The following is a 27,800-nucleotide window of genomic DNA, read 5'->3' on the forward strand; positions in this document are numbered from 1 at the left end:
GAAATAGAAAATTCTAAAATTTGTATGGAAGCACAAAATACCCCAACTAGCTAAAGCAATCTTGGGAAAGAAGGACAAAGCTAGAGGTATCCCACTTGCTGATTTCAAATTATACTACGAAGCTATAGTAATTAAACTATATGATGCTGACATGAAAACAGATTCATTGTCTAATGGAACAGAATCAAGAGACCAGAAATAAACCCATGCATATATGGTAAATTAGTATTTGACAAGGGAGCCAAGAATACAATGGGGAAAGGATAGTTTCTTCAATAAATGTTGTTGGGTTGGGGTGCCTGAGTGGCTCAGTAGGTTAAGCACCTGACTTTAGCTCAGGTCATTATCTCGTGGTTTGCAAGTTCGATCCCTGTGTTGGGCTCTGTGCCGACAGCCTAGAGCCTGGAGCCTGCTTTGGATTCTGTGTCTTATTCTCTCTCTGCCCCTCTCCTGCTCAGGCTGTGTCTCTCTCTCTCTCTCTCTCTTTCAAAAAATAAACATTAAAAGAATATATTTTTTAAAATGTGTTGGGAGGGGCGCCTGGGTGGCGCAGTCGGTTAAGCGTCCGACTTCAGCCAGGTCATGATCTCGCGGTCCGTGAGTTCGAGCCCCGCGTCAGGCTCTGGGCTGATGGCTCGGAGCCTGGAGCCTGTTTCCGATTCTGTGTCTCCCTCTCTCTGCCCCTCCCCCGTTCATGCTCTGTCTCTCTCTGTCCCAAAAAAAAAAAAAAAAAAAAAAAATGTTGAAAAAAAAAAATAAAATGTGTTGGGAAAACTGGATAATTACATCCAAAAGAATGAAATTAGACCCCTTTCTTAACACCACTCACAAAATTAGCTGGATATGGATCAAAGACTTAAATGTAAGACTTGAAACTGTGAAACCCCTAGAAGAAAAGAGAGAAAAATCTCCTTGACTTTGGTCTTGGCAATGATTTTTGGATATGACACTAAGAATACAAGTAACGAGCAAAAACTAGCAAGTGAGACTATATCAAACTAAAAACCTTCTGCACAGCAAAAGAAACAAGCAACAAAGTGAGAAGACACCTACCGAATGGGATAAAATATTGGTAATTGGTAATTACCAATAAAAAATTGGTAAGCCATCTATCTGATAAGGGGTTAGTATCTTTTTTTTTATATTACATATAATTTATTGTCAAATTGGTTTCCATACAACACCCAGTGCTCATCCCAACAGGTGCCCTCCTCAATGCCAATGGGATTAGTATCTTTAATATTAAATAGGGAGCTCATACCACTTCATGGCAAAAAAAAAAAAAAATCTGATTTAAAAATGGGCAGAGGAACTGAACAGTTTTTTAAAGAAGACACACAAATGGCCAACAGATGTATGAAAATACGCTCAACATCACTAATCATCAAAGAAATGCAGATCAAAACCGCAATGAGATATCACCTGACTTAGATTGGCTATTACCAAAAATACAAGAAAACAAAGTGTTGGTGAAGATGTGGAGAAAAGAGAAGCCTTGTGCATTGTTGATGAGAATGTAAGTTGATACAGCCACTTTGGAAAACAGCATGAAGGTTCCACAAAAAAATTTAAATAGAACTATCATATGACTCAGCAATCCCACTTTTGGGTATATATCCTAAGGAAATGAAATCAGGATCTTGAAGAGAGATCTGCCCTCCCATATTCATTGCAGTATTATTCACAATAGCAGAGATATGGAAACAATCTCTGTGTCCTATTGATAAATAGATGGAGAAGATGTGGTATAAATTTACAATGGGATATTATTCAGCCATGAGAAAGAAGGAAATCTGGGCATTTGCTACAACATAGGTGGACCTTGAAGGCATTATGCTAAGTGAAATGAAATACATCAGAAAAGGTAAATACCAAATGATCTCACTTACATGAGGAATCTACAGAAGCCAAACCCACAGAAACAGAGTAGAATGATGGTTGTGAGGGCCTGTGTGGTAGGGGAAATGAGGAGATGTTGGCCAAAGGGTGCAAATTTCCAGCTACAAGATGAATAAATTCTGGGGATCTAATGTACAGTATGATGACTATAGTTAACAACTTTGTATTAAATACTTAAAAGTTGTTGAAAGAGTAGACCTTAAATGTTCTTATCACTACCATCACACACAAAAAATATATGAAAGGTAGTAGATGTTTTAGCTAACTCTGTTGTGGAAACATTTGCAGTTTATTGTGGAATCATTTGCAATATATATATATGGATCTACTCATCACTTACATGTAAGTTAATCTCAGTAAAACTGGAAGAATAAAATATGCCTTTGAATCAAATTGACTGTGAATCGTGGCTTTACCTCTTAATAGCTGTGAGACCTTAAACAACCATCTTTTAGTGTCAGTTGCCTTATCCGTAAAAAGGGGATAAAGTAGTGCTTACATGCTAAGATTGTGAGGATTAATTCAGATTATTTGTGCCTGCTATGTAGAGATGTTAGTGTTATGCCAATGCGCCCTGTTCTACAAATTAGGGGTCATCTTTGACAACACCAGTCTAATCCATCAAGCAATCCAGTTTACCTGTTTTCCTTCATCTTGACTATTGTCACCTTGTTTCAAGCCAGCATCATCTTTTACCTGGACTATTGCAACAGTTTCCTAACTGGTCTTCCCCCTTCTGATTTTGCCACTTTATCAATCCACTCTTTTCCCCGAAGAGAGTGTTCTTTTAAAATAACATACATTTGAAATTGCATTAGTTACTTACCATTGCAAAATAGACTACCATAAACTTCATGGTTTAAAACAAACATTTATTATCTTAGATTCTGCGTTTCAGGAATTTGTGAGTGGCTTACCTGCCTGCTTTTATTTATTTTTTTATTATTATTTTTAATATGAAATTTATTGTCAAATTGGTTTCCATACAACACCCAGTGCTCATCCCAACAGGTGCCCTCCTCAATGCCCATCACCCACCATCCCTCCCTCTCACCCCCCACCAACCCTCAGTTTATTCTCAGTTTTTAAGAGTCTCTTGGGGTGCCTGGGTGGCTCAGTTGGTTAAGTGTCCGACTTCAGCTCAGGTCATGATCTCATAGTCTGTGAGTTCGAGTCCCGTGTCAGGCTCTGTGCTGACAGCTCAGAGCCTGGAGCCTGTCTCTCTCTCTCTCTCTCTCTGCCCCTCCCCCTGCTCATGCTCTGTCTCTCTCTGTCTCAAAAATAAATAAAAACATTAAAAAAAATTTAAGGGTCTCTTATGGTTTGGCTCCCTCCCTCTCTTTTTTTTTTTCTTCCTCTCCCCATGGTCTTCTGTTAAGTTTCTCAGGATCCACATAAGAGTGAAAACATATGGTATCTGTCTTTCTCTGTATGACTTATTTCACTTAGCATAACACTCTCCAGTAACATCCATGTTGCTACAAAACGCCATATTTTATTCTTTCTCGTTGCCAAGTAATATTCCATTGTGTATATAAACCACAATTTCTTTATCCATTCATCAGCTGATGGACATTTAGGCTCTTCCCATAGTTTGGCTATTGTTGAAAGTGCTGCTATAAACATTGGGGTACAAGTGCCCCTATGCATCAGCACTCCTGTATCCCTTGGGTAAATTCCTAGCAGTACTATTGCTGGGTCATAGGGTAGATCTATTTTTAATTTTTTGAGGAATCTCCACACTGTTTTCCAGGGCGGCTGCACCAGTTTGCATTCCCACCAACAGTGCAAGAGGGTTCCCGTTTCTTCACATCCTCTCCAGCATCTGTAGTCTCCTGATTTCTTCATTTTGGCCACTCTGACTGGCGTGAGGTGGTATATTAGTGTGGTTTTTGATTTGTATTTCCCTGATAAAGAGTGACGTTGAGCATCTTTTCATGTGCCTGTTGGCCATCTGGATGTCTTCTTTCGAGAAGTGTCTATTTATGTTTTCTGCCCATTTCTTCACTGGGTTATTTGTTTTTCGGGTGTGGAGTTTGGTGAGTTCTTTATAGATTTTGGATACTAGCCCTTTGTCTGATATGTCAATTCTTCAATATTACTTTTCCCATTCCATCGGTTGCCTTTTAGTTTTGTTGTTTCCCTTGCAGTGCAGAAGCTTTTTATCTTCCTGAGGTCCCAATAGTTCTTTTTTGCTTTTAATTCCCTTGCCTTTGGAGATGTGTCAAGTAAGAAATTGCTGCGGCTGAGGTCAGAGAGATTTTTTCCTGCTTTCTACTCTGGGGTTTTGATGATTTCCTGTCTCACATTTAGGTCTTCCACCTTTATTTATTTTGAGTTTATTTTTGTGTATGGTGCAAGAAAGTGGTCTAGTTTCATTCTTCTGTCCAGTTGCTGTCCAGTTCTCCCAGCACCATTTGCTAAAAAGACTGTCTTTTTTCCATTGGATATTCTTTCCTGCTTTGTCAAAGATTAGTTAGCCATACTTTTGTGGGTCCAATTCTGGAGTCTCTGTTCTATTCCATTGGTCTGTGTGTCTGTTTTTGTGCCAATACCGAGCTGTCTTGATGATTACTGCTTTGTAGTAGAGGCTAAAGTCTGGGATTGTGATGCCTCCTGCTTTGGTGTTCTTCAATATCACTTTGGCTATTTGGGGTCTTTTGTGGTTCCATACAAATTTTAGGATTGCTTGTTCTAGCTTCGAGAAGAATGCTGGTGCAATTTTGATTGGGATTACATTGAATGTGTAGATAGCTTTGGGTAGTATGGACATTTTAACAATATTTATTCTTCCAATCCATGAGCACGGAATGTTTTTCCATTTCTTTATATCTTCTTCAATTTCCTTCATAAGCTTTCTATAGTTTTCAGCATACAGATCTTTTACATCTTTGGCTAGGTTTATTCCTAGGTATTTTATGCTTCTTGGTGCAGTTGTGAATGGGATCAGTTTCTTTATTTGTCTTTCTGTTGCTTCATTATTAGTGTATAAGAATGCAACTGATTTCTGTACATTGATTTTGTATCCTGCGACTTTGCTGAATTCATCTGTCAGTTCTAGCAGACTTTTGGTGGAGTCTGTTGGGTTTTCCATGTGTAATATCATGTCATCTGCAAAAAGTGAAAGCTTGACTTCATCTTTGCCAATTTTGATGCCTTTGATTTCCTTTTGTTGTCTGATTGCTGATGCTAGAACTTCCAACACTGTGTTAAACAGCAGTGGTGAGAGTGGACATCCCTGTCGTGTTCCTGATCTCAGGGGGAAAGCTCTCCGTTTTTCCCCATTGAGGATGATATTAGCTGTGGGCTTTTCATAAATGGCTTTTATGATGTTTAAGTATGTTCCTTCTATCCTGACTTTCTCAAGGGTTTTTATTAAGAAAGAATGCTGAATTTTGTCAAATGCTTTTTCTGCATCTATTGACAGGATAATATGGTTCTTTTCCTTTCTTTTATTAATGTGATGTATCACATTGATTGATTTGCGAATGTTGAACCAGCCCTGCAGCCCAGGAATGAATCCCACTTGATCATGGTGAATAATTCTTTTTATATGCTGTTGATTTTGATTTGCTAGTATCTTATTGAGAATCTTTTTGCTGGGTCTCTGTCTGGTTTAGGAATCAAAGTAATGCTGGCTTCATAGAATGAGTCTGAAAGTTTTCCTTCCCTTTCTATTTTTTGAAACAGCTTGAGAAGGATAGGTATTATCTCTGCTTTAAATGTCTGGTAGAATTCCCCAGGGAAGCCATCTGGTCCTGGACTCTTATTTGTTGGGAGATTTTTGATAACTGACCCAATTTCTTCCCTGGTTATGGGTCTGTTCAAGTTTTCTACTTCTTCCTGTTTGAGTTTTGGATGTATGTGGGTGCTTAGGAATTTGTCCATTTCTTCCAGGTTGTCCAGTTTGTTGGCATATAATTTTTCATAGTATTCCCTGATAATTGCTTGTATTTCTGAGGGATTGTTGTAATAATTGCATTTTCATTCATGATTTTATCTATTTGGGTCATCTCCCTTTTCTTTTTGAGAAGCCTGGCTAGAGGTTTATCAATTTTGTTTACTTTTTCAAAAAAACCACCTCTAGGTTTCGTTGATCTGCTCTACAGTTTTTTTAAATTCTATATTGTTTATTTCTGCTCTGATCTTTATTATTTCTCTTCTTCTGCTGGGTTTGGGGTGTCTTTGCTGTTCTGCTTCTATTTCCTTTAGGTGTGCTGTTAGATCCTAAGGGGGATTCTGTGAGTGAAATGTTGCAAGGACCTCAAAGTACCAGAGACATCACTACAAGCATGAAACCTACAGATATCACAATGACTCTAAGCCCATATCTTTCAATAATAACACTGAATGTCAATGGACTAAATGCTCCAACCAAAAGACATAGGGTATCAGAATGGATAAAAAAAACAAGACCCATCTATTTTCTGTCTACAAGAGACTCATTTTAGACCCAAGGACACCTTCAGATTGAGAGTGAGGGGATGGAGAACAACTATCTGTCATGCTACTGGAAGTCAAAAGAAAGCTGGAGTAGCCATACTTATATCAGACAAACTAGTTTTTAAATTAAAGGCTGTAACAAGAGATGAAGAAGGGCATTATATAATAATTACAGGGTCTATCCATCAGGAAGATTATAAATTAGAATTACAACAATTATAAATGTCTTTGTGCCAAATATGGGAGCCCCCAAATATATAAAACCATCACAAACATAAGCAACCTTACTGATAAGAATGTGGTAATTGCAGGGGACTTTAATACCCCACTTACAGCAATGGATAGATCATCTAGACATAGGATCAATGAAGAAATAAGGGTCCTGAATGATACATTGGATCAGATGGATTTGACAAATATATTTAAAACTCTGTATCCCAAAGCAACAGAATATACTTTCTTCTCGAGTGCCCATAGACCATTCTCCAAGATAGGTCAGATACTGGGTCACAAAACAGCCCTTCATAAGTATACAAGAATTGAGATCATACCATGCACACTTTCAGACCACAATGCTATGAAACTTGAAATCAACCACAGGAAAAAGTCTGGAAAACCTCCAAAAGCATGGAGGTTAAAGAACACCCTACTAAAGAATAAATGGGTCAACCAGGCAGTTAGAGAAGAAATTAAAAAATAAATGGAAACAAATGAAAATGAGAAGACAACAATCCATATGCTTTGGAATGCAGCGAAGGCAGTCCTGAGAGGAAAATACATTGCAATCCAGGCCTATCTCAAGAAACAAGAAAAATCCTGCCTGCTTTTAGATTACTCACATGTCTGTAGGCAGGAGACTTCAGACTCTTGCTAGCTGTTGGTTGGACGCCTCACTCAGTTGTTTGTCATGTTGGACTTTGCATCAGGCTGGTCAGATGTCTTCATGACATGGCAACTGGCCTCCTCTAGAGGGAATAAGAGAGAGAGAGAGAGAGAGAGAGAAAGAGAGAGAGAGAAAGATTGAAACCAGAGTGCCTTTATGACCTCTCTCAAAAGTACCACACTGTCACTTCTGCTTGATTTATTAGTCAGAAGTAATTCACCAAGTTCAGCCCACACTCAAGGAGAGGGGATTGAGGCTCTACCTCTTAAAGGCAGGAATAGCAAAGAATTTTTGGACATATTTTAAAATCACTACATTCTACCCTCTGGCCACAGATTGTTTACTTCCCATTTCTTCCCCCGCACCCCCAGGCCTCCCCAAAGTCTCATCCCTTTATGGCATAGCTGGAAATTAAAGATTTTGGCATCTAAATCTGATTCAGATGAGACTTCTTATATGCAGAGTTCCTTAGGTGTAGCTCCTTGAGTATAGTTCCATTTGATCTAAAGACCTATGAACTAAAGTGACAAGTTATCTGCTCCCAAGCATACAACTTTTAGTGGTGGGATAGGCAGAGGATAACCACTATGGATATTTTTGTTAAAACAACAACTAAAACAAAATAAAACAGGAAGTAAGCATAGGATAACAGCCATATTTTTCTGTTTGAAAATGGGGAAACTAGGAGCCACTGGTTCACAGTATTCTGAAACCCACCCAAACACAGGTTAATGGTACCTTGATGAAGACATGAAGCCTGGGAATGTTTCTTCATGGCCATTAGCACTGCTCTGAGTCATCCTCACTCATGAAAGGGAGCCCATATTTATATCTGCATGGTTTCTCAGCCTGCTCCCTGCCGATGGAAGCTTGGGGATACAAAAAACTCTTCATTTTGTAGTGATCTATCTCCTTCAGTCCATGTCTCTTGACCTAATTGTACTGATCTGTCTCCTTCAGTCCATGTCTCTTGACCTAATTATCCTCAAAATTTTGCGAGTTTCCTGTGAATCTTATTGGGCTAACTTAATTAGACAAACCATACCCACAAGTCTCTTTATGATAAGCTCTGCTCTGACTTGGGCTTCTGCTGGGACTCCTGAGGGACAATATTCTTAAAGCTTCTCAGAGACCTGTTGTTTAAGTGAATGGATCTCTGGAACATCACCTTGAATCTTCCTGAGATCTTAACATAAAATTTTATAGTCACACTCTCAGCTTCATCTTTAGACCTTGCTTCCTGACAGTGCCCTAGATTTTGTTTTTGCCTGGAAGCCATTCTTAATTTTAGCATCATTTGCCTTTTGGAGAAGCAAGGAATTTTCACATCCAGCAAGTCCTGGCTTCTTTTTATTTAACAGTGTTTCCTTTCGCTTCTGTATCTCTTCTTACAATTTTACATTTTAAGCAAGAAGCTAAGTGGCACCTTCAAAATTTGTCTTGAAATCTCCTTAGCTAGATCACCCAGTTCATTAGGTTTATTCTCTAATTTACACATTCCTGGGGGTGATTTTCTGACACCACAAAACAAAGATCTTCTTTTCTCCACTTTTCTGTAAGATTTTTTTATGACTTTAAACTTTTACCCATAGCTTCCTTGAGGAACTTCTGCAAAGTGTATTCAATACTCTCTAGCTTTTACTAACTCCTCAAAGTCCATTCAACTTCCACAGTCTGATGGCAAAGCCACTTTCCACATTTTAGGTTTGTTACCGCATTGCCACATTCGAGATACCAAAATATGTATTCATTATCTATTGATACATAACATTACCCCAAATTTACTGCCTTAAAACAATAAATAAATATTTATCATCTCAGTTTCTGTGAATCAAGAATTCTGGGATGGTTTGCCTCATGGTTCTGGATGGTCTTTTGTGAAATTGAAATCCAGATGTTGGCTGGGCCCACCGTAATCTGAAGGCATGACTGAGACCGGAGAATCTGTTTCCATGTTCATTCTTCTCACTGTTGGCAGGAGGCCTCAGTTTTTCATTATCTTTTGGCCGGAAGCCTCAGTTTCTTCCCATGTGGGTATCTCCATCGAGTTGCGAGAGTGTCCTTCACAATATGGTAGCTGTTTTTGTCCGGCAGTGATTGATCTGAGATTGAGAGGGAGAGAGAGAGGGAGGTGGAAGGTAAAATGTGTTTTATGATCTACTCTCAGAAGTATGCCATTGCTTCCACTTTATTCATTAGAAGTAAGTCACTAAGTTTAGTTCATACTTCAGGGGAGAGAAATGAGTCTCTGCCTCTTGAAAGGAGAAATATCAAAGAATTTGTGGACATATTTAAAAATCACTGCAGAGATCATACCACTTTCCTGTTTAGAAACCCTTCAGTGGCTGCCAGTCATATTTAGAATAAAATAATACATACCCTTTCATGGCTGGGCCCTGCCCACCTGCTGGATATTGGTTTTCTACTTGCCTTCTTGTCACTGTTCTTTAACTACTTCTGGCCTTACCTCATTCTTTGAACAAGATGGGCTTCCCTTCTCCTTCCCTCTCGCTCTCTCTCTCTCTCTCCTCCCCCTTCTTCGCCTCCCTCTCCCTCTCCCTTTCTCTCTCTCTCTCTCTCTCTCCCTTTCTCTCTTCCCCCCCTCAACAATTATTTCTTCTCCCTAGAATGCTTTGTCCCCTGATGTTTGCCAACTTGACTACTTTATATCATTTAGATCTTAGTTTAAATATCACTTCCTCATAGAAGGAGGATCAAGTAATCTGAGATAGCTACAAAAATACTTCTATTGTATTATACTATGTTAATATTTTGTATAGTGTTTGCGTTATTTCTGTTTGTTTGTTTAACTTCTTGATTATCATCTGTCCTCCCTCCCACTTGAATGTAAGCTCCATGAGAGTTTGGGTCTTTTCTTTGATTTACATTGCTTTTTCATCATTGCCTAAAATTTTATTTGGTATATGGTAGATGTGCAACAAATATATTTTATATGATTTTATAAATTATGTATAAATTTATTTTATATATTTTGTTATTCTGATAGACTGTAAACTGAACAAGGGCAGGATTGTGTTAGTCTTGTTCACTGATGCATCCTTAGGACCTGGCATCTAGGAAACATTCAAAATTTGAAAAATAATATAGGTGAGGAAATTTGGAGAGATTAAGTAAATTTCCCGAAGTCATTTAGCTAGTAGTGGCAGAGCCAAGGCTCAAACCCAGGCCTTCCTGATTCTAAACTATTAGTACCATAACCTGTAAAGTTTCTCAAAGAGCCATTCCTCTTCTCTTAGTTCTGTATTCTGGTATTTGTTAATGCACTTATATAAATCATTTCACAGTTATATTCAGTGGACATGTACTATTTAAGATGCATAGTTTTCATGTAACATTCTTTAAATATTTTGATATGTCGGTATAGTTCACGTACTAGATTTCTAGGACATTTTGAGGATTTATATTTGTTTCAACAAGCTTAACTTGTCACCTTCTATATTTTACTTCAGGGCCTGGAATCAGGTATTAAAACTCTTGGTATGTAATGTACTTTGGGTCTACAACAACACTTACAGAAGTATAAAACATAGATTACAGTGGTCATTCTAAAATGTCTGGCTAATTCAGTAAGCATGTATGGCATGCAATACCATTTTGTGCAACCTATACACTGCTAGGCAGTGGAATGGAATGTCGTCTCTACTCTCGCAGCAGCTCGAGCCATAGTCGAGGAAATTAGGTCTCTACTGTGCCGTAAGCACTAAGAAGTGCTTTGGTTTTTTGTGAGGTGTTTGTTTTGTTTTGTTTTGTTTTGTTTTTGAGTGTAATGAGCCTCCCTTTCCTACTTTTCTTCTGTCTTTAAGATTTGTTGGAATACCTGGAGGGCTTCTGGAACTATATGTCCCAGATAATCATCATCAGGTAAACTTGGGATTGTTGTTAATAGAAACATTGTCTTGAGGAGGGATGCAGGATGCTTTACTGGTTGTCTCTGGGTTGAAGCATTAAAGCCGTCAATTTAGTCTACTAGGCCAAAGACTGTTGCCATATGCCAGGCTTTTTTTTTTTTTTTTTAAATATATGAAATTTATTGTCAAATTGGTTTCCATAGCCATATGCCAGGCTTAATCCAGTATTCTGGGCTTAATTTTCTTGGCCTTTGTGATATAGTTTTAAAAGATATTGAGATAAATTTTAAGCAAATGCTTTTATCTTCTTCTATTTTTAGATCACCACGCTTATTAATCATAAAGATAATACCAAAAAGTCTGATAAAACTCTGCAAGCAATTCAGCGTGTAGGACAAGCCGTCAACTTGGCAGTTGGAAGATTTGTTAAAGTAGGGGAAGCTATAGCCAATGAAAACTGGGACTTGAAAGAAGAAATAACTATTGCCTGTATTGAAGCTAAACAAGCAGGTATGTGATATTGATATTAAAGCTTTTTTATACCAATTTTATTGCTTTGGATACCATGACAGATTATTGTCTTATTTTGAGCAAAAATATGTTCTGTGCTTTAGCCCTGTGATTATAGATTCCTATAGATTCTGGATTAGCTTCCAGAAATATGGAACTTCTCTTGGCTCAAGTCCTAAATCTGACACACTGAATTCTTTCACTGGGTAGGGAGATGGTCTTCCATTCTTGCCATTAGCCATTGAAATGCCAGAGATACAGAGGAATGTGGGGCATAGTCTCTGTCCTCAAGGAGCAAATTAGCATGCTCGGGGTTGTAAGTTTGAGCCCCATGTTGGGTGTAGAGATCACTGAAAAATAAAATCTTCAAAAAAAAATTAGCGTATTCCTATACTCTATAGCAGACAAATCATAGTGACTACAAATTTTATGAAGTCCCACAGTTCTCTATAGCTGGTGGCACAGAAGCCTGAGAGAACCTGGGGTATTTTGATGGATACAAATAGTTCAGCCTTGTTGAAGTATAATTTTTCCATTTTTTCTTTCAATAAATATTTAGTGAGTGCTGGCTATATGCCAGGCTTTCTTTTAGGCCATTGGGAAATAGCTATGTGTACATCAGTCAAATGTCTACCCTCATGGAGCTTGCATTCTAGTGAGGGAGACCAGAAACAAATGAATAGATATATAATTATTATTCATGAATAAATAAAGCAGAGTAAGGGTTAGGAGACCAGAGGAGGTATGTTTTACAGAGGACAGCTTTTCTCAACTTTGATACTGTTGACATTTGGGGCCAGATAATTATTTGTTGATAATTTTTTGTTGGTGGTGGGGCTGTCCTGTGCATTATAAAGTATTTACCAGAATCCCTAGCTTCTACCTATTAGAAGCCAGTAGATTCTCTCTTCTCCCACTGTGACACCAAATCTTGTAACATTCCAGACCTTGTCAAATGTCCTTTTTGGGGTCTAAATGGCCCCCAGTTGAGAACTACTAAGGTAGAGAGTCAGGAAATCCCCTAAGGAAGTAACATTGTTGCAGAGACTGAAAAATGAGGGCCACAGCTACATGAATGAATGAATATCTGAAAGAATGGTATTTCTGGAAAGGAGAAGAGTGAGAATAGGTATGTCCTTCTAGGCAGAGATAGGAACTTTGGACTGTGTTCTAAGTACAATAGGAAGCCTAATGGAAGGTTTCATACAGGGTGGTGGCATAATCTCATATTTTAAAAAGGTCACTGGTGGGGTGCCTGGGTGGCTCAGTCGGTTGAGCATCCGATTTCGGCCCAGGTCGTGATCTCACAGCTCGTGAGTTCAAGCCCTGCGTCAGGCTCTGTGCTGACACCTCAGAGCCTGGAGCCTGTTTCAAATTCTGTGTCTCCCTCTCTCTCTGTCCTTTCGTCTGTCTGTCTGTCTGTCTGTCTTTCTCTCTCTCTCTCAAAAATAAATACACATTTATTTTATTTTTTTAGTGTTTATTTTTGAGAGATAACGCCAAGGTTTGGATAACTCCAAGGTTTGGAGTATGAACAGCTAGGGAAATGGTGGTGCTATTTACTGTGGGAGGAGCAGGTATATTTAGAGGTTCATCTGGGTGAGATAAGGCCAAGTAAATATGGAGGGGCCAACCAGGTCATATATGGTCCTGTGTGTTCTATGAATGACTTCAGGTATTACTCTGTAGATGACAGACTGAGGAAATTTCAGCCAGATGAGAGACATCGTTTGTCTTTCTGGTAGTATGGAGGAAATGAACAAAGAGGGTTGACTGAGAGAGTTCAGACACAGGGAGGGAAATTACTATGGAAGCTTCTACAGTAAACCATGCTAAGCCAAGGCAATGTCTTAGAGATAATAAAGAGCAGGGAGGGCGTGCAAAATATTAAGGTGGTTAAATAGCTAGAACTTTGGTATTAGCTAAAAGAAAGGGAGGATTCTGAGTTGACTCTTGAATTTCTAGCCATTCACTGTGATAGCGAATAAACTTTAAGTGGGGAAGGAGGGATGGCCTCATTGTATTTATAACTTGTATTTTGCCTACATTTTAAAGAGGATTGAAATAGCTTACAATAAAAGATATATGTTTAATAAACCCGTTATAATAGGAGATGAAAATAAATATTCTGGAAAGTTTGGCCAACACTGTTACTTTAATTAAGCATGAAATTTATCTTTGAAAATCCTGAAAGGCAAGACAAAAATGTGGAAAAGAAAGGGTTATATAATTCTCGTTGTTTGTTGAAAGGAAACAGACCAGCTCGTCAAGAGGAGAGCAACTTTTTTCCTGGCACTAAATTATTGTGTGGGCACTTATACAACAGACATTACATAATGCAGTGGACAATTCAACAGAAAATGTAGAGATGGTCTACATATTACTGTTTTTTTATGGCAACCCTTAATTAGGTTTTTGAATACGTTTTGAATAGAGTTTTTTTAATGAAAGGGCAAGCTGGGTCCTACTCACCTTATGGGCTTTGTAGGATGTCACTGTGCTCAGCGTATGGTGAGAAAAGAGGACATGGTCCACCGACCCGCACTCCTGTAGACTGTGGCTCTCTGTGAGTAACTCTAAGCCCAGGCGGCTGCATACAGGAATCTTTCAGAAGCCATCTGTTGTCATGGGCTCTGCCTGTTGTCTCTTTTCATTTGGAAGTTGCCTTTCCCCTCTTGAGAACTACCTCTTACGTCATTCTGGTAAGAGAGTGAGAATGGCGCCTCCTGGAGTTGTATATGTGGAAGCCCTAATTTCTCTTAACATGCACAAATTTAAGACTTAACTTGAATCACTCCTGAAATGTTTCTGGTCCACTCAGCCCATAGTAATCAATTTCTCCTCTGAACAATTTAATATTTATTTGAGGGGAATAATGTAAAGTAGTGATAAAGAACTAGGACTTTGCAGTCAGACTGCCTGGATTTTAGTCCCAGCTTTTCACTTGATACCAGTGTGATATTGAACAAGCTATTAAACTTTTTTAAACCTCAGTTTTCTCATCAATAAAATAGGGGTGATGTTAGTGTTTACAGAAGTGTTTTGATATAATGCATGTATGCATTTGGCTCACAGAAAGTACTCGATAAGTATTAGTTGTTATACTTATTACTGTTTTTCCTTTTTCTTTCTTCTTTTGAGTTCTTTTTTTTTTTTTAAGATTTTTTTTTTTTTTTTAAAGTAATCTCTACACCCAACATGGGGCTTGAACTTATGACCTGCAGGATTAAGAGTCGCATGCTCCACTGACTGAGCCAGCCAGGGGCCCCTCTTCTGTTGAGTTCTTGCACTGTGTTTTTACCCTTTTTTAAAATTGAGGTATAATTGACATATAAAGTTAAGTTCGTTTTGGTGTACAGCATAGTGACTCAATATTTGTACATACAGTTGACTTTAGACAACGCAGGGATTAGGGGTACTGACCCCCTGTGCAGTTGGAAATTGATGTATAACTTTGACTCCCCAAAAACTTAACTGATAGCTTACTGTTGCCCATAAGCCTTACCGATAACATAAACAGTTGGTCAACACCTATTTTGCGTGTTATTACTGTATTCTTACAATAAAGGAAGCTAGAGAAAAAAAATATTAAGAAAGTCATAAGGAAGAGAAAATACATTTGTAATACTATACTGTTTTTACTGAAAAAAAATCTGCATGTAAATGGGCCCACAGCATTCAAACCCACGTTGTTTAAGGGTCAACTACATTGTGAAATACTCACACAGTAAGTCTAGTTAATATCTGTCATCAGATATAGTTAAAAAAAATTGTGATGAGAATTTTTAAGATTTAGTCTCTTAAAAATAAGCAATATTTTCAAAAATGTGCAATACAGTATTAACTATAGCTGCCACGCTGTGTATCACATCCCATAACTTATTTATTTGGTAACTAGAAGTTTATAATTTTAGACTCCACCCAATTTGTGCCCCTCCTCCAATATTTTTACTTGTCTACTTAGTCAGGTTTTATATTTTATATGGGAGCTCAATAAATATTTGTATTTAACCGACTTTGGATTTTCACATTAAGACACAACAGTAATTACATATACAAGTTAAAAATGGCAACCACGAAGCTAAAAGGACAACTCTGTGACTTTTTCAGAAAGCTAATTTCTGAACAGTCTACACTTTGAACAGCTTCATAATGTTAAGGAAGAATTTGACCATGTTGGTGGAGCTAACCAAATGTTACCATCCCACGTAGTTAGGAGTTTAATGCCTGGGTTTAGTCAGAAAAAGGAAAAGTTATATAATACCATATGTGCAGGCTCATATGTAGTATCTTTGAGGATTGAGAGCTGTAGGAAAAAGTAACATTTTCCAGAGGTAGAGAGGAAACATTTTTGTCCTCTAAATTATTGCAAACTGATACTAATCCTCTTGCCCCCTTTTTGTGTACATAAAAGTTTAATTCTAACCTTTCTATTCCTCTGTATATTTTGCTATGTAAACTGTATTAGTAACCTATTGTGTAACAAATTAAGCCAAACCTAGCAACTTAAAACCACATTTATTACCTCACATAGTTTCTGAAGGTCAGAAGTCAGAGAGTGGCTTAGCCAGCTGGGTCTGGGTCACTGTCTCTCATGAGGTTGTACTCAAGGTGTCTGTTGGGCCTGTAGCTATCTGAAAGCTTGACTGGACCGCAGGATCTATTGCTTTCCTCTTTCGATTTTTGGCAGGCTTTACTTCTTTGTTGGCTTTGGCCAGAGGCCTCAGTTTCACCTTATCTATGCCTCTTTGTAGGAATGGCTACTTACAACATGGTAGTTGGCTTCCCTCAGACAGAGAGAGTGAGCGAGAGCAACCAAGATGGCTACCTTAGTGTCTTTAAAAACCTAATCTTGGAGGTGACAAACCATCGCTTCTACCCTACCAACCCTGGTGTGATGTGGGAGGAAACCACACAAAGATGTAGATTCCAGGAGGTGGGGAACTTTGGGAGCCATCTTGGAGGCTGGCTACCACAGACTTCCTCTTATTAGTAGAGTTTCAGCCGTTGTCATGATACGTGACCAATACCTATCTAGTGGCTTATCCTTTGGGTTTTCCTGTGTTGTTTCAGTTTCCTGTTGTCTGAAAGTAAATTTATCATACCCCTTTCTGTGACCTTCTTTCTGATTAAAAAAAAATGATTTAGGTTCACAAACTTGAAGCCTTTTTTTTTTTTTTTTTTTTTTTCACTTCTCTTTCTTTTCTTATCACTGTTCACGTACGAATTTTATATTTTCTTTCCTTGGCATCTCTCAAATCATCTTTTTTATATTCCCATGGCTGCCATCCTTGCAAGATCCTTACTACTTCATACCCACCGATGACACAGCTGCCTCATTAGCACCCTGACTTTGAGTCTGTCCTTTTTCTAGTCCAGGTGCTTTCACCAGACTCATCCTAAATCTTGGTTTCATTCTGTCACACCCTATGACCTGTCCCTGAAAGTTCAGGTACTTTTATTCAGTATCATTAACCTATGAGCAGACACTTTATTGGATGTATGTAATGATATTGACAAGGGGGCTTTTGTGAGAAAATCAATCTATTATGCACTGAGGTTTACTTAGGATGTAAAAAATTATCTTGAACATTGCAAGATGATGGAAAGTTTATTTTTTTTAAATTGTTAGGTTAAACCATAAAGTTTGGAAGAAATTATAGCCTGGTTTCATTTTTAAGGAGAACATATATTTGTATTATTTTATTGATGCATAATTGCTATTATAGAAATCAAAGCATTTTGATGGCAACATTTTGATAGTGAAGAACAGACTTTTTCTAGAAGGTTGGAAGTTTATTTGGTACAATGGGCATGGTATGCTAGGCATCGTAAGAAGTATAAATTCAAACAGCAGGTCTCAGGGTCAGCCTGTGGTTTGAGTTCTCAGGATAGATGCTTTCATTGTTTTCCCATGCAGAGCCCAGGTGCCCAACAGATAAACTAGATTGTTATTTCCCTTTGCCAGTGGATCATTTTTCTACGCCCCCTTTTCACTGAAGATGCCTCCCAAGGGGCACAAAGCTTTGTCTTCTTTCCGTGGGTGTTCATAAAAACCCTAGCCCCTTCAGGGTATGGAGATGTGCAGTGACCCCTACCCCTTACCCCGGTACACCTCTGTCTCCTCACCCCTGGCCAAAGCCGTGGCAGCTGCTTACTGCTCTGCTTTGGGTTCTCCTTTTTTTTAACTTTTTTAAAACTTTTTTTAAATGTTTACTTATTTTTGAGAGAGAGAGACAGACAGAGTGTGAGCCGGGAAGGGACAGAGAAGGAGACACAGAATCTGAAGCAGGCTCCGGGCTCAGCTGTCAGCACAAAACCCAATGTGGGCTCGAACTCACAAACTGTGAGAGTTGAGCTGAAGTCAGACACTCAACTGACTGAGCCACCCAGGCACCCCTTAACTTTTTTTTTTTTTTTAATGTTTATTCATTTTTGAGAGAGAGAGAGAGAAAGAGAATATGAATGGGGTAGGGGCAGAGAGAGAGGGAGACACAGAATCCGAAGCAGGCTCCAGGTCCCGAGCTGTCAGCACAGAGCGCCCCCCCTTCTTCTTATTTTGTTTTTTTAATGTTTATTGATTTTTGAGAGAGAAAACACGTGAGCAGGGGAGGGGCAGAGAGAGAGGAGACAAAGAACCCAAAGCAGGCTTTAGGCTCCAAGCTGTCAGCACAGAGCCTGATGCAGGGCTTGAACCCACGAACCAGGAGATCACGACCTGAGCCATGGTCAGATGCTTAACCGACTGAGCTACCCAGGCGCCCCAGAGCAGGAGGCTTTTTAGATCATGTAGTTGGCTATACCACTGGAAACAAAAGTTAATATATTTTTCAAACTTGGTGAAGGCAACAAATTTTTCAAAGTTCTCAAAGTTCATTATTTTGTCATTCAGGAGCCTCATATGATAATCCTTGTGTTCATCAAAGAGTAGCTATTTCTTCTTCTTGAAATTAAACTCCAAAGCCAATGTCTAACTGTTGAGCATGATCTCTCTTCAAGAGTAAAGTCTAGATTTTAATTTAAGTGCATCTTATTCCCAATTTAACTTTTCACCCTTGCCTTTCTTGTTAGGAGAAACAATTGCAGCACTTACAGATATCAGCAGCTTGAATCACCCAGAATCTGATGGCCAGATCACAATTTTTACGGATAAAACAGGCGTTATAAAGGCTGCAAGATTACTTCTTTCTTCAGTGACAAAAGTGTTGTTGCTGGCAGACCGAGTAGTCATTAAGCAGATAATAACATCAAGAAATAAGGTACTTGTCTTTCCTGTGTTTCTATACTTGTGACTTTCAGGGTTGTTCAAAAAGTATCTTTTAGGTTAATTACAGGTAATTTGGCAATGCTTGTCAGTTTTAATGTTTATAACTCTACTTGTCTATAGCTTAAAAGTGGTATTTGTTCTGTACCTATAAGTCCTAAACAATGTGTGTTCTGGGTCTAAACTTTCAGATGCAAATAATATTTCTTCTCAGAAAACCATTATCTACTTGTTTAAGCTTACTCGTTAAAGCTTTTCATGTGTACAAATTCAGGAAGAAAAGCCAAGCACCATGACAACATATGTAGTGGAAACATAGTTGATAAAAATACCAAATTCCTCAGTATCTTTTTTTTCAGAGTCAGAGGATAATTTATGAGCTTAAGAAAAAAAATTCAGTCATCTGAAACCACAATTATCCAAATTTCTACAAAATTTCTGTATGCAGTATCCCTAGAGACAATGGATAATCGTAAGGCTTACAGAATAAATTTAAACTCTCCCAGCCTAGAACTTTTCCAGTCTCTTCAGCTAATGGTTGTGCTCCTCCATCATCTGGGAGGCCAGGGCATGTACAGTCACTTCTTTCCCTGGATGATTCCCTAGGCAAGGAGGAGGGGAGTCTGCCAGGGAAGAGGTTGTCTTAGTTAAGTTTGAGGACAAAACTACCAGAGGACTGTTGAGTGAATCAGAGTGTGAGTTTCAAAAGAAAAATAATTTGGAGAGGTAGACCTGGCAGTGCCAGAGGGACAAGAGAAAACCTTCCTGTCTGTGAAAGATAAGAGTGTCCACGCAGTGGCAGCCATCGGCCTTATCTGTCCTAGGCGCCTGCACTTCCTGAGCTGCCAGGGCAGATTAACACACCAAACATCCATCACATCCTCAGTTTAAAAAAGTAAACACAGGATATCTGTGTTTTCTTTACCTATCTTGGTCTGACGAAAGCTAATCCAGTGGTGTTATTTTAGAGAAAGGGATTTGAAAATATGTTTCACATTTACTTACTTTACTTCTAATATCAAGAAAACACCTAACATTGTCTGTTGGCTCTGCTAGAGATTTCTCGCTTCTTTCACCCCAGCTTCCCAAAGCCTCTTGGCAACTGATTTATTCGACACAGGCAATTCCTGATTCATCCAAACCGTTTTCCTGCGCTCGAAGTGCCACAATTCCCTTTCCACTCCTCACAGTGCAGGTGACCTTCCTTCCACTTCTTCCACTTCTTGGGAAGAATGGGGTTCCTGGGTTCTGGTTCACTGAACCTCGAGGCTTCTGTGTGTCCTCTTTTTCCTCCCTCGCTCCCTAGTTCTCTGGAGATTTGATTACCTCCATCCTGCACACTTCCACCTTCTCCAGACTTTGCTACATGAATGATCTCCTCTGTCTATTGAGGCATTTCTTGTACTCTTTTTCCTTTTAACTTTCAGAGTAACACCAAGTCTTCCCATCCTAAAGACAAATCATTCACTAGATGATGTTAGCCTTTGGGTCTGCTTCACTACTGCTCTGGGCTCTTCCTTTCCTGCCTTCTCCTCCTTAGCTTTCCCCTAGAATTCAGAGTTTCTCCTTTTCCCTGTGTACTCAGCCTCGACATCTCAGTCTCTTTCACATCTACACGTGACAATAAAATATTCTGTTTTGCAGGTTCTTGCAACTATGGAAAGACTGGAGAAAGTGAATAGCTTTCAAGAGTTTGTCCAAATATTCAGTCAATTTGGAAATGAAATGGTGGAGTTTGCACATCTAACTGGTGATAGACAAAATGTATGTATTTGCCACATTCAAAAATCTTCAAATACATGCATACTTTTTAATTTGGATGGAGGTGTGATCTTTGTGATCATTTGGGTTGGTTTCTTTGCTTATTAAACTTGTAACCTTGCTGTTGAAAGCCTTTCATAAAAGAGCCAGGATAAAGTAAATAAATCTGCATGGTTTTTTGTTTTTGTGGGGTTTTTTTTGTTTTGTTTTGTTTTGTTTTTTTGCATACATACAACTGTTAAATATGTTCTCACTACACACACTAAGAAAGGTCATACTTGCCTTTACGGCTCAAATCTAATATTCCCTCTTCTATGAAACTACATTTTACCATCTACCCAGGCTCAGACAAATAAATTGAGTCATCATATATATTCTGATAGTATTTTGTTGTATATCTTGTTAATTCTTTCTGTAACTTGTTATATATTATTCTGCTCTCATCTGTTTCTGTAAGTTTTCTACATTAGATCACTAGTAATAACTCAAGCATTGTTTATCTGCATTAGCTATGTATTAGGTACTTAATGTACATGATCTCATTTAATTTTGAAAACATTCCTGCAAGGTAGGTATTGTTATTACTGTTTTACACCTGAGGAAACAGAACCTGAGATGATAATAAACTTTCCCAAGGTCACTCTTCTAGCAGATTCAACTCTGTTATGTCTGATTTTGGAGCCTGTAATTTTCAGCCTACACCATGATATTAGTTCTTATAGGTCTGTTCCCCAATTTAGACTATAAGCTCATAAATTTAGGGAGGTGGAAGAGCATGTTGTATCTAGGGTTGACTTTTCTTTGTTGGGGTATTCTTGCATGAGTTCATCTTATTAGCAGGTTGAATATATAATGACCTCTTCTTGAAATGTTTTGGTATAGTCACATAGGGTATCACGTTGGGCATGTACAATCCTGGTTGTAGCTGAAGTTAGAAGAAGCATATTGGCCTGGAAAGTGGCAGGCTGGATTGTACGCTTAACTTAGTGTTTCTTGGACCATCTGGATTTTCTGGAGGCCTCTCTTGTGTCCTGTGGACCAGCCTTCTAACAGATTGAGATGCCATTTTCTTTTATCATTTGTTATCACCATACAATATGTGGTTCATGTATGACTTACAAGTCACAAATGAAAACACTAATATGACAGGTGAAATTTTTGTGTAATTCAGATTTCAGTGACCATAAGTAAAGTTTTATTGGGACATAGCCATGTTAGTCGATATATTGTCTAGAGGTGGCTTTCATACTATGATGGCAGAATTAAGTAGTTGCTTCAGAGACGATTTGACCCAGAAAACCTAAAAAGTTTATTTTCTGACCTTTTATTAAAAATGACTGCTGACCTCTGATTTAGATGGTCGTGACCAAAGTATTATGAGAGTATTTGGTTCTAGATTTGATCACAATATTTAGGTACTTTCTGTGATAGCACACGTTCTATCTAGGGCTCTATGAAGAGAAACTAAAAGAAAAAAATTCAAAGCACAGTGCCTGCTTCAGACTTTATAATCTACTTGGAAGAAACTCTATGCCCAAGAAACGTCTTAAGAATATTTCAGAGCAGCATATTGGTTAAGTTTAGGACAAATAAAACTCCATTTGAGATGAATAAATACTTGGAGGGGATTAATCAGACATGGTCTCTGAAAGAGGTGACTTCTAAGTATCTATCTGGAAGGAAATATTAGCCCATAAATACTTGATTAATAAGCAACTGTTAATTGAGTAAAGGATAGGATGGTTGTTTCCGGTCAGGAGAGAGGCGTGTCCACATAGGCATGAGAATGTCTGGCATGCAGGCCACCAGAGCGTGAGCCTCGAGGCAGCACCCCCCTCGGTCTCAGTCCCTGGCTCTGCTGCCCTCAGTAGGGGCGGCTGTTTCTTCCCACACATCGTGTTGATGTATTTAGATCAAAGTGGTGACATTTTATAAAACTTTATCCTGGTTTTTTTTTCACTTTGTCACCTTTTAAACAATGTTAGCTGGCTGAGTCTTGTTATCATTGAATAAATGATTTTCCAAGAAATCGGATTGTTTATAGGATCCTAGACTGTTCAATGATTTTATTTCATTTTTAGGATCTGAAAGATGAGAAGAAAAAGGCAAAAATGGCAGCAGCAAGGGCAGTTCTTGAAAAGTGTACAATGATGCTTCTCACAGCCTCAAAGGTAGGAACACTTTTGTTTTACCTGATTAAATGCATCTAACTTACGTATTTTACATTTTTAGAAAGATCAGAGTGATAAATCAGAACATAGGCCACAGCAGTCAAATCTGTTATTCTTTAGCAAGAATGCTAACTTCCTTCCCCAGTTCCAAACAGCAGTTAATCCGTGAGTCAGCTTTGAGTGAGCAGCCGAGCGGAAGATGGTGTATTGGGTGCTGTGACTCGGGCCTGTCACACACTGTCACTGCCTCTGCAGGGTTTGCCAGTCTCACTGGGGAGCCAGCACACGTGCTCTTGAAAAAGCTAGGCGAGTTAGAATCTGTTGAGTAACAGTGGAGTACTAATTCAGCCTTTAATTTGTTTATTCTGTCAATTCATACCTTTAATTCCTTATTCTCCTCTTAACAAAATTGTGAATTGAGCGCTTGTAATTCCAAACAGCAGCTGGCCAGCAAATTGGTACAATTCAAGAACGAACTAGTAAACAGCTCGTTAGCAGTTTATTTAGAACTGCCTTTTCTGCTCAGAATATTCACTCTAGCCTAGGATTAGTGAAGCCACAAAGTCCACTGGAGCCCACTTGGAAGGCCCTGTTCACATCTAGGCCCATGAGGAGTTTTCATTCTCATTTTTTAAAAACCAAAGATGCCTCCACAGTCATGCAACATTTGTTCATTTTTCCTCATTCTTTTTTAGTTTTTGCACATGTAAGGCAACATTTTAAAATAGTTTTAATCATGATAAAGATAGTTCTTCCCCCCCAAATTTTAAGTAAACTTACTGAAGTATAAAGATACAGTTTTGCACTGTGCCTTTTTCACTTAACCTTGCTATCGCTTTTTACTCATCCTGCTTCCACTTGTAGTGAGGAGAAGCAGCTGGGTGAGCCAGGGACCCAGGAGATTTTGGTAAAGAACCATTTTTATTAGCATGACGTGTTCTCTGTAAGATTTTATGTATTATGGTATGGGCCATGTCTTAAAAACTTGCAATTGTTTTGAAGACCTGTCTCAGGCATCCCAACTGCGAATCAGCGCATAAAAACAAAGAAGGAGTATTTGACCGAATGAAGGTGGCATTAGATAAGGTGATTGAAATCGTGACTGACTGCAAACCAAGTGGAGAGACTGACATGTCATCTGTCAGTATTTTTACTGGAATTAAAGAATTCAAGGTAAGAATCGAGAGAGTGTATTTTCTTTTTTTTTTTTTTCTTCCGTGTCAAAGGAACATCGTTAGATATAGTATCCGTATTTTGGCATGCTGTTTTAGAATAGACGCTTCACAAAAGTAGATATTTTTCCTTTCAGACAGTGCCACTCTGTATAAACTTAATGTTCAGTAACATCTGGTGTGGCGTAGTTTGTACAAAGAACACTGGTCTTGGTTATGGTCACTACTCTGGCCCCGTGTGGCTGTCCGGTTCAGTGGGAGACTCCTATCCTCTGTTTAGAAGGGCGTTCGCAGTTTTTTGAGTTAGTGCTGTTCTATCCGTGGATGATGACCGACAGCAAATCATTTCTGCTGGAATCTCTACTCTTCCCTGGGCTCTAGGGTTGATACTTTGAGACTGTACTAATAGTATTAATGTTAATTAAAAAAAAATTGTTTAAGTTTATTTTGAGAGAGAGCGTGTGTGCATGTGTGCAGGTGGGGGAGGGGCAGGGAGAGGGAGAGAGACAGAATCTCAAGCAGGCTCTGATTTGTCAGTGCAGAGCCCGACACAGGGCTCCAACTCATAAACTGTGAAATCGTGACCTCAGCCAAAATCAAGGGTCTAATGCTTACCAACAGGGCCACCGCCCCATTAATTAAAATTTCTAAATGAACACTAATACATGCTAACATGTATTACTGAGCACTTACTCTGTGCCAGTCCTGTTGGAATGCTTTAAATGTATGTGCCTGTAAAATCCTCATAAGAACTACAGTTATTATTATCCCCATTATACTGTTGAGGAGACTGGGAAACAGAGATTAAGTAATTTGCCAGCTAGAAGTGCCAGAGTTCGGATTTGAAACCGGGCAGTGTGACCCAGAGTCCCCGCCATTTTGGGGCAGAACTTCTCAGGGGAAGTCGGAGAGGTGGTGAAGTCGCTCTCTGTGGAAGAGCAGGGGCTGCATCAGGGGGGCCTAGGACATCATTGAGCACAACCCCCTCTCTGACCCCCCTCTCTTCTGGCCCTCGGAAGTCGTCTGATAGGCTAAGGGCTGCAACGAGGATGGAATTCTTTCATCTTTTTAATTGCGTGAAGGTCTAAGTAGGAACATGGGGTGAAAGAAAGGCATGGAAAGAACAGTTATTTTTAGGGGCCATTCTCTTCATTAAATTATCTAATTTAATCTCTAACTTCCCTTTTAGGTGGGTTTTATTATTGTCATGTTTTTTGAGGAGGAAAGCTAGTAAGTGGCCGAGCCCCTCTTTAAACCAGGACTTGCGAATCCCACAGTCCATGACCTTTCAGGTTATACCTGTGAGTTTGCTGCCTGTCCTGCCCTCTCTTTCCGAGGGGAAAGAAGCTACAAAGATCAGTCATTCTCTTAGAGTTTTTATTGCTCTTTTTATAAAGGCTGAAGGGGCGGGGGATGGGGGGGGAGGAGACATCTTGTTAAGGGTTACACGATAATTAGGGAAACAAACAGGGCCAGAGCTAGGTCTTTTGCCTCTTGGTGCCATACTTCGGCTCCGGGTTAACTTGGCAGTGCTGTGCCTGTGGTTGCTGCCAGCTGCTCTGGCTGCCGCTTCACCGCCAGGCATTCTGGAGCGACTCCGTCTCACGGCCAGTGGGTATCTCTTTGGCGTCTTACCTTCTTTTCTGATGGAGAGTATCATCTGTAGCAGGAAGCTGCATTACTATGCTCAGTACTGTGAGTGTGGACAAATCTTATGAAACCATGTAAATGAATAGCTTTTGAAAAAACTAAGTTGCTATTTTTCTTAAATTTTTTTAAAGTTTATCTGAGAGAGAGAGCATGAACAGGAGTGGGGCAGAGAGAGAGGGAGACACAGAATCTGAAGCAGGCTCCAGGCTCCAAGCTGTTAGCACAGAGCCCAACACAGGGCTTGAACCCACCAACCACAAAATCATGACCTGAGCCAAAGTCGGATGCTTAACCGACTGAGCCACCCAGGCGGCCCTAAGTTGCTATTAAAAGCATATATATGTTTTCTCAAAAGGGAGAATCAAAAATCTTAAACGTAAATGGTGTGTGGTCAACATGACTGATTTTTATGTTGTAATCCTGTTTAAATTCTAAATCTCAGAGGCTTATTGTTCATTCCATATGTCACTTTTATCCATGTTCTTTCCTAGCTTAAAAGAAAAAAATGCTGTTTACCTAGGATGGAGTAGTTACTGGAGACAACCTGGGCCAAGAGGAGAAGGAAAAGCAAGCCCCCTCTTCCCCACCCACAGCATTTCCAAATCTGGGTATTTCCATGGGTCATGTGAAAATGGGTCAGATGTAAGGATTATCTGGAAACTATATTTATGAAAGGACTTTAAAGTGCTAAACAAGTGTAAGCTATCCTTATCAGCACATTCATTGTGACCACAGTCATGGTCATCACCATGGATCACCTCTTGGCCCAAGTTGTTTCTGCGACACATCTCATGGACCAGAGGTTAAATGCCGCTGGAGTGGCAGAGTGGCAGTAGAAAGCTGAGAGAGAAAGACTGTGCCAGTGAGCATGTGTCAGTCGCATATTTAGGAAACTCTGAGCACAGGATGGCTGAAGTGACAGGTTGTTTGGGAAGTTGGGGGGTGGTGAGACAGACTGTCAGAAACATCTATAAAGTCAAGACCCTAGAGGATTTTATGTTATGCAGTAGAAATTTGGGCTTAATTTTAGAGGTGGTGAGATGTCAATTAGAGGGAGGTGGCAATATCAGAAACTTTCCATTTTATAAAGATTATACAGGTAGAGAATGATGGGGAATGTTTTGGTCAGGGAGGTGCTGTTGGGGACATAAGACAAAATGTAGAGATAGATTGGGCGCCTAGGAGAGTTTGGCTGAATTGAGAAAACAAAAACTGATGCCTTTCCCAGCCCTTGCCATTCCCACACCCTCCACACCCTTTCCCCCTGGGCTCAGCACAAGTTAGTATTTGGATGTAGCATCTTCCAGGACTTGGCCTCAGCATTTTCTCAGATGCACATTCTCTACCTGCAAGCTGATTCATTTTTCCTACCAGTTGCTACACGATAATGCTTTTTCTGCCTTAGTGTTTACTGGTCTCCTAGGAATGTTGTATTAACAGCCAGCGCAGTGAGTCTCTGCGTGGCCGCTGGTGGCTCCTGAGCAATGTGTACTGGAGAACAGAGTCATCACTAGAGGTTGTATTTCCCCTGAGCCCTCAGACCGGCGAAGAAATGGCTAGTGTCTCTCTGGGCACTGCTAGAAATTACAGCCCATTTGGTTCGGTGGGAATATTGACTCATAGATGTGTATCCTTTTTGTTCTCAGATGAACATTGAAGCTCTTCGGGAGAATCTTTATTTTCAGTCAAAAGAGAATCTTTCTGCGACTTTGGAAGTCATCTTGGAGCGCACAGAGGACTTTACTGATTCTGCCTACACCAGCCATGAGCACAGGGAGCGCATCTTGGAACTGTCCACTCAGGCGAGGCTGGAACTGCGGCAGTTGATTTCTGTGTGGATTCAAAGTGTAAGAACTTCTTTTCGTCCAAGTGAATCTTATACGTTAGCTTTTCCCTAAAGCTCTGAGCACTGTGGAAGCTAACATAATCACCAGAAGTATGACTGTGGCCTGGAACGGGACAAGGGTATCTCATGTGTTTTCTCCCCACCCCTTGGCCAAAGCGCCCCTCCCATCCAGTGCTCACAGTATTTGACATTTCTGGGCCTGTTGTTTCTCAGTTTCCATGCTGGCCAGCCTGGATTCTGCACCACCATCACTATCACGAGTTTATCCCATAGTCCCCCCGTGTCCACCAAATGCACCTCTGGAAAATTCCTTCCCAAAATGCTTCAGAGTG

The 27,800-nt window shown here is 39.5% G+C and overlaps 1 protein-coding gene across 1 annotated transcript in view; it reads left to right on the forward strand.

Annotated features, from left to right (window-relative positions):
- The window catches only part of CTNNAL1 (catenin alpha like 1), a 62,606-nt gene that overhangs the window by 7,949 nt on the left and 26,857 nt on the right, over positions 1–27,800 (forward strand). Inside the window, exons 2-7 of the mRNA XM_058694645.1 lie at positions 11,415–11,604; positions 18,676–18,863; positions 20,513–20,632; positions 22,711–22,800; positions 23,803–23,973; positions 27,269–27,469. Coding sequence (XP_058550628.1) covers positions 11,415–11,604; positions 18,676–18,863; positions 20,513–20,632; positions 22,711–22,800; positions 23,803–23,973; positions 27,269–27,469 — 960 coding nt within the window. The remainder of the gene's footprint in view (positions 1–11,414; positions 11,605–18,675; positions 18,864–20,512; positions 20,633–22,710; positions 22,801–23,802; positions 23,974–27,268; positions 27,470–27,800) is intronic.

This window comes from Neofelis nebulosa, chromosome 12 (assembly GCF_028018385.1).
Source record: "Neofelis nebulosa isolate mNeoNeb1 chromosome 12, mNeoNeb1.pri, whole genome shotgun sequence".
Lineage (NCBI taxonomy): Eukaryota > Metazoa > Chordata > Mammalia > Carnivora > Felidae > Neofelis > Neofelis nebulosa.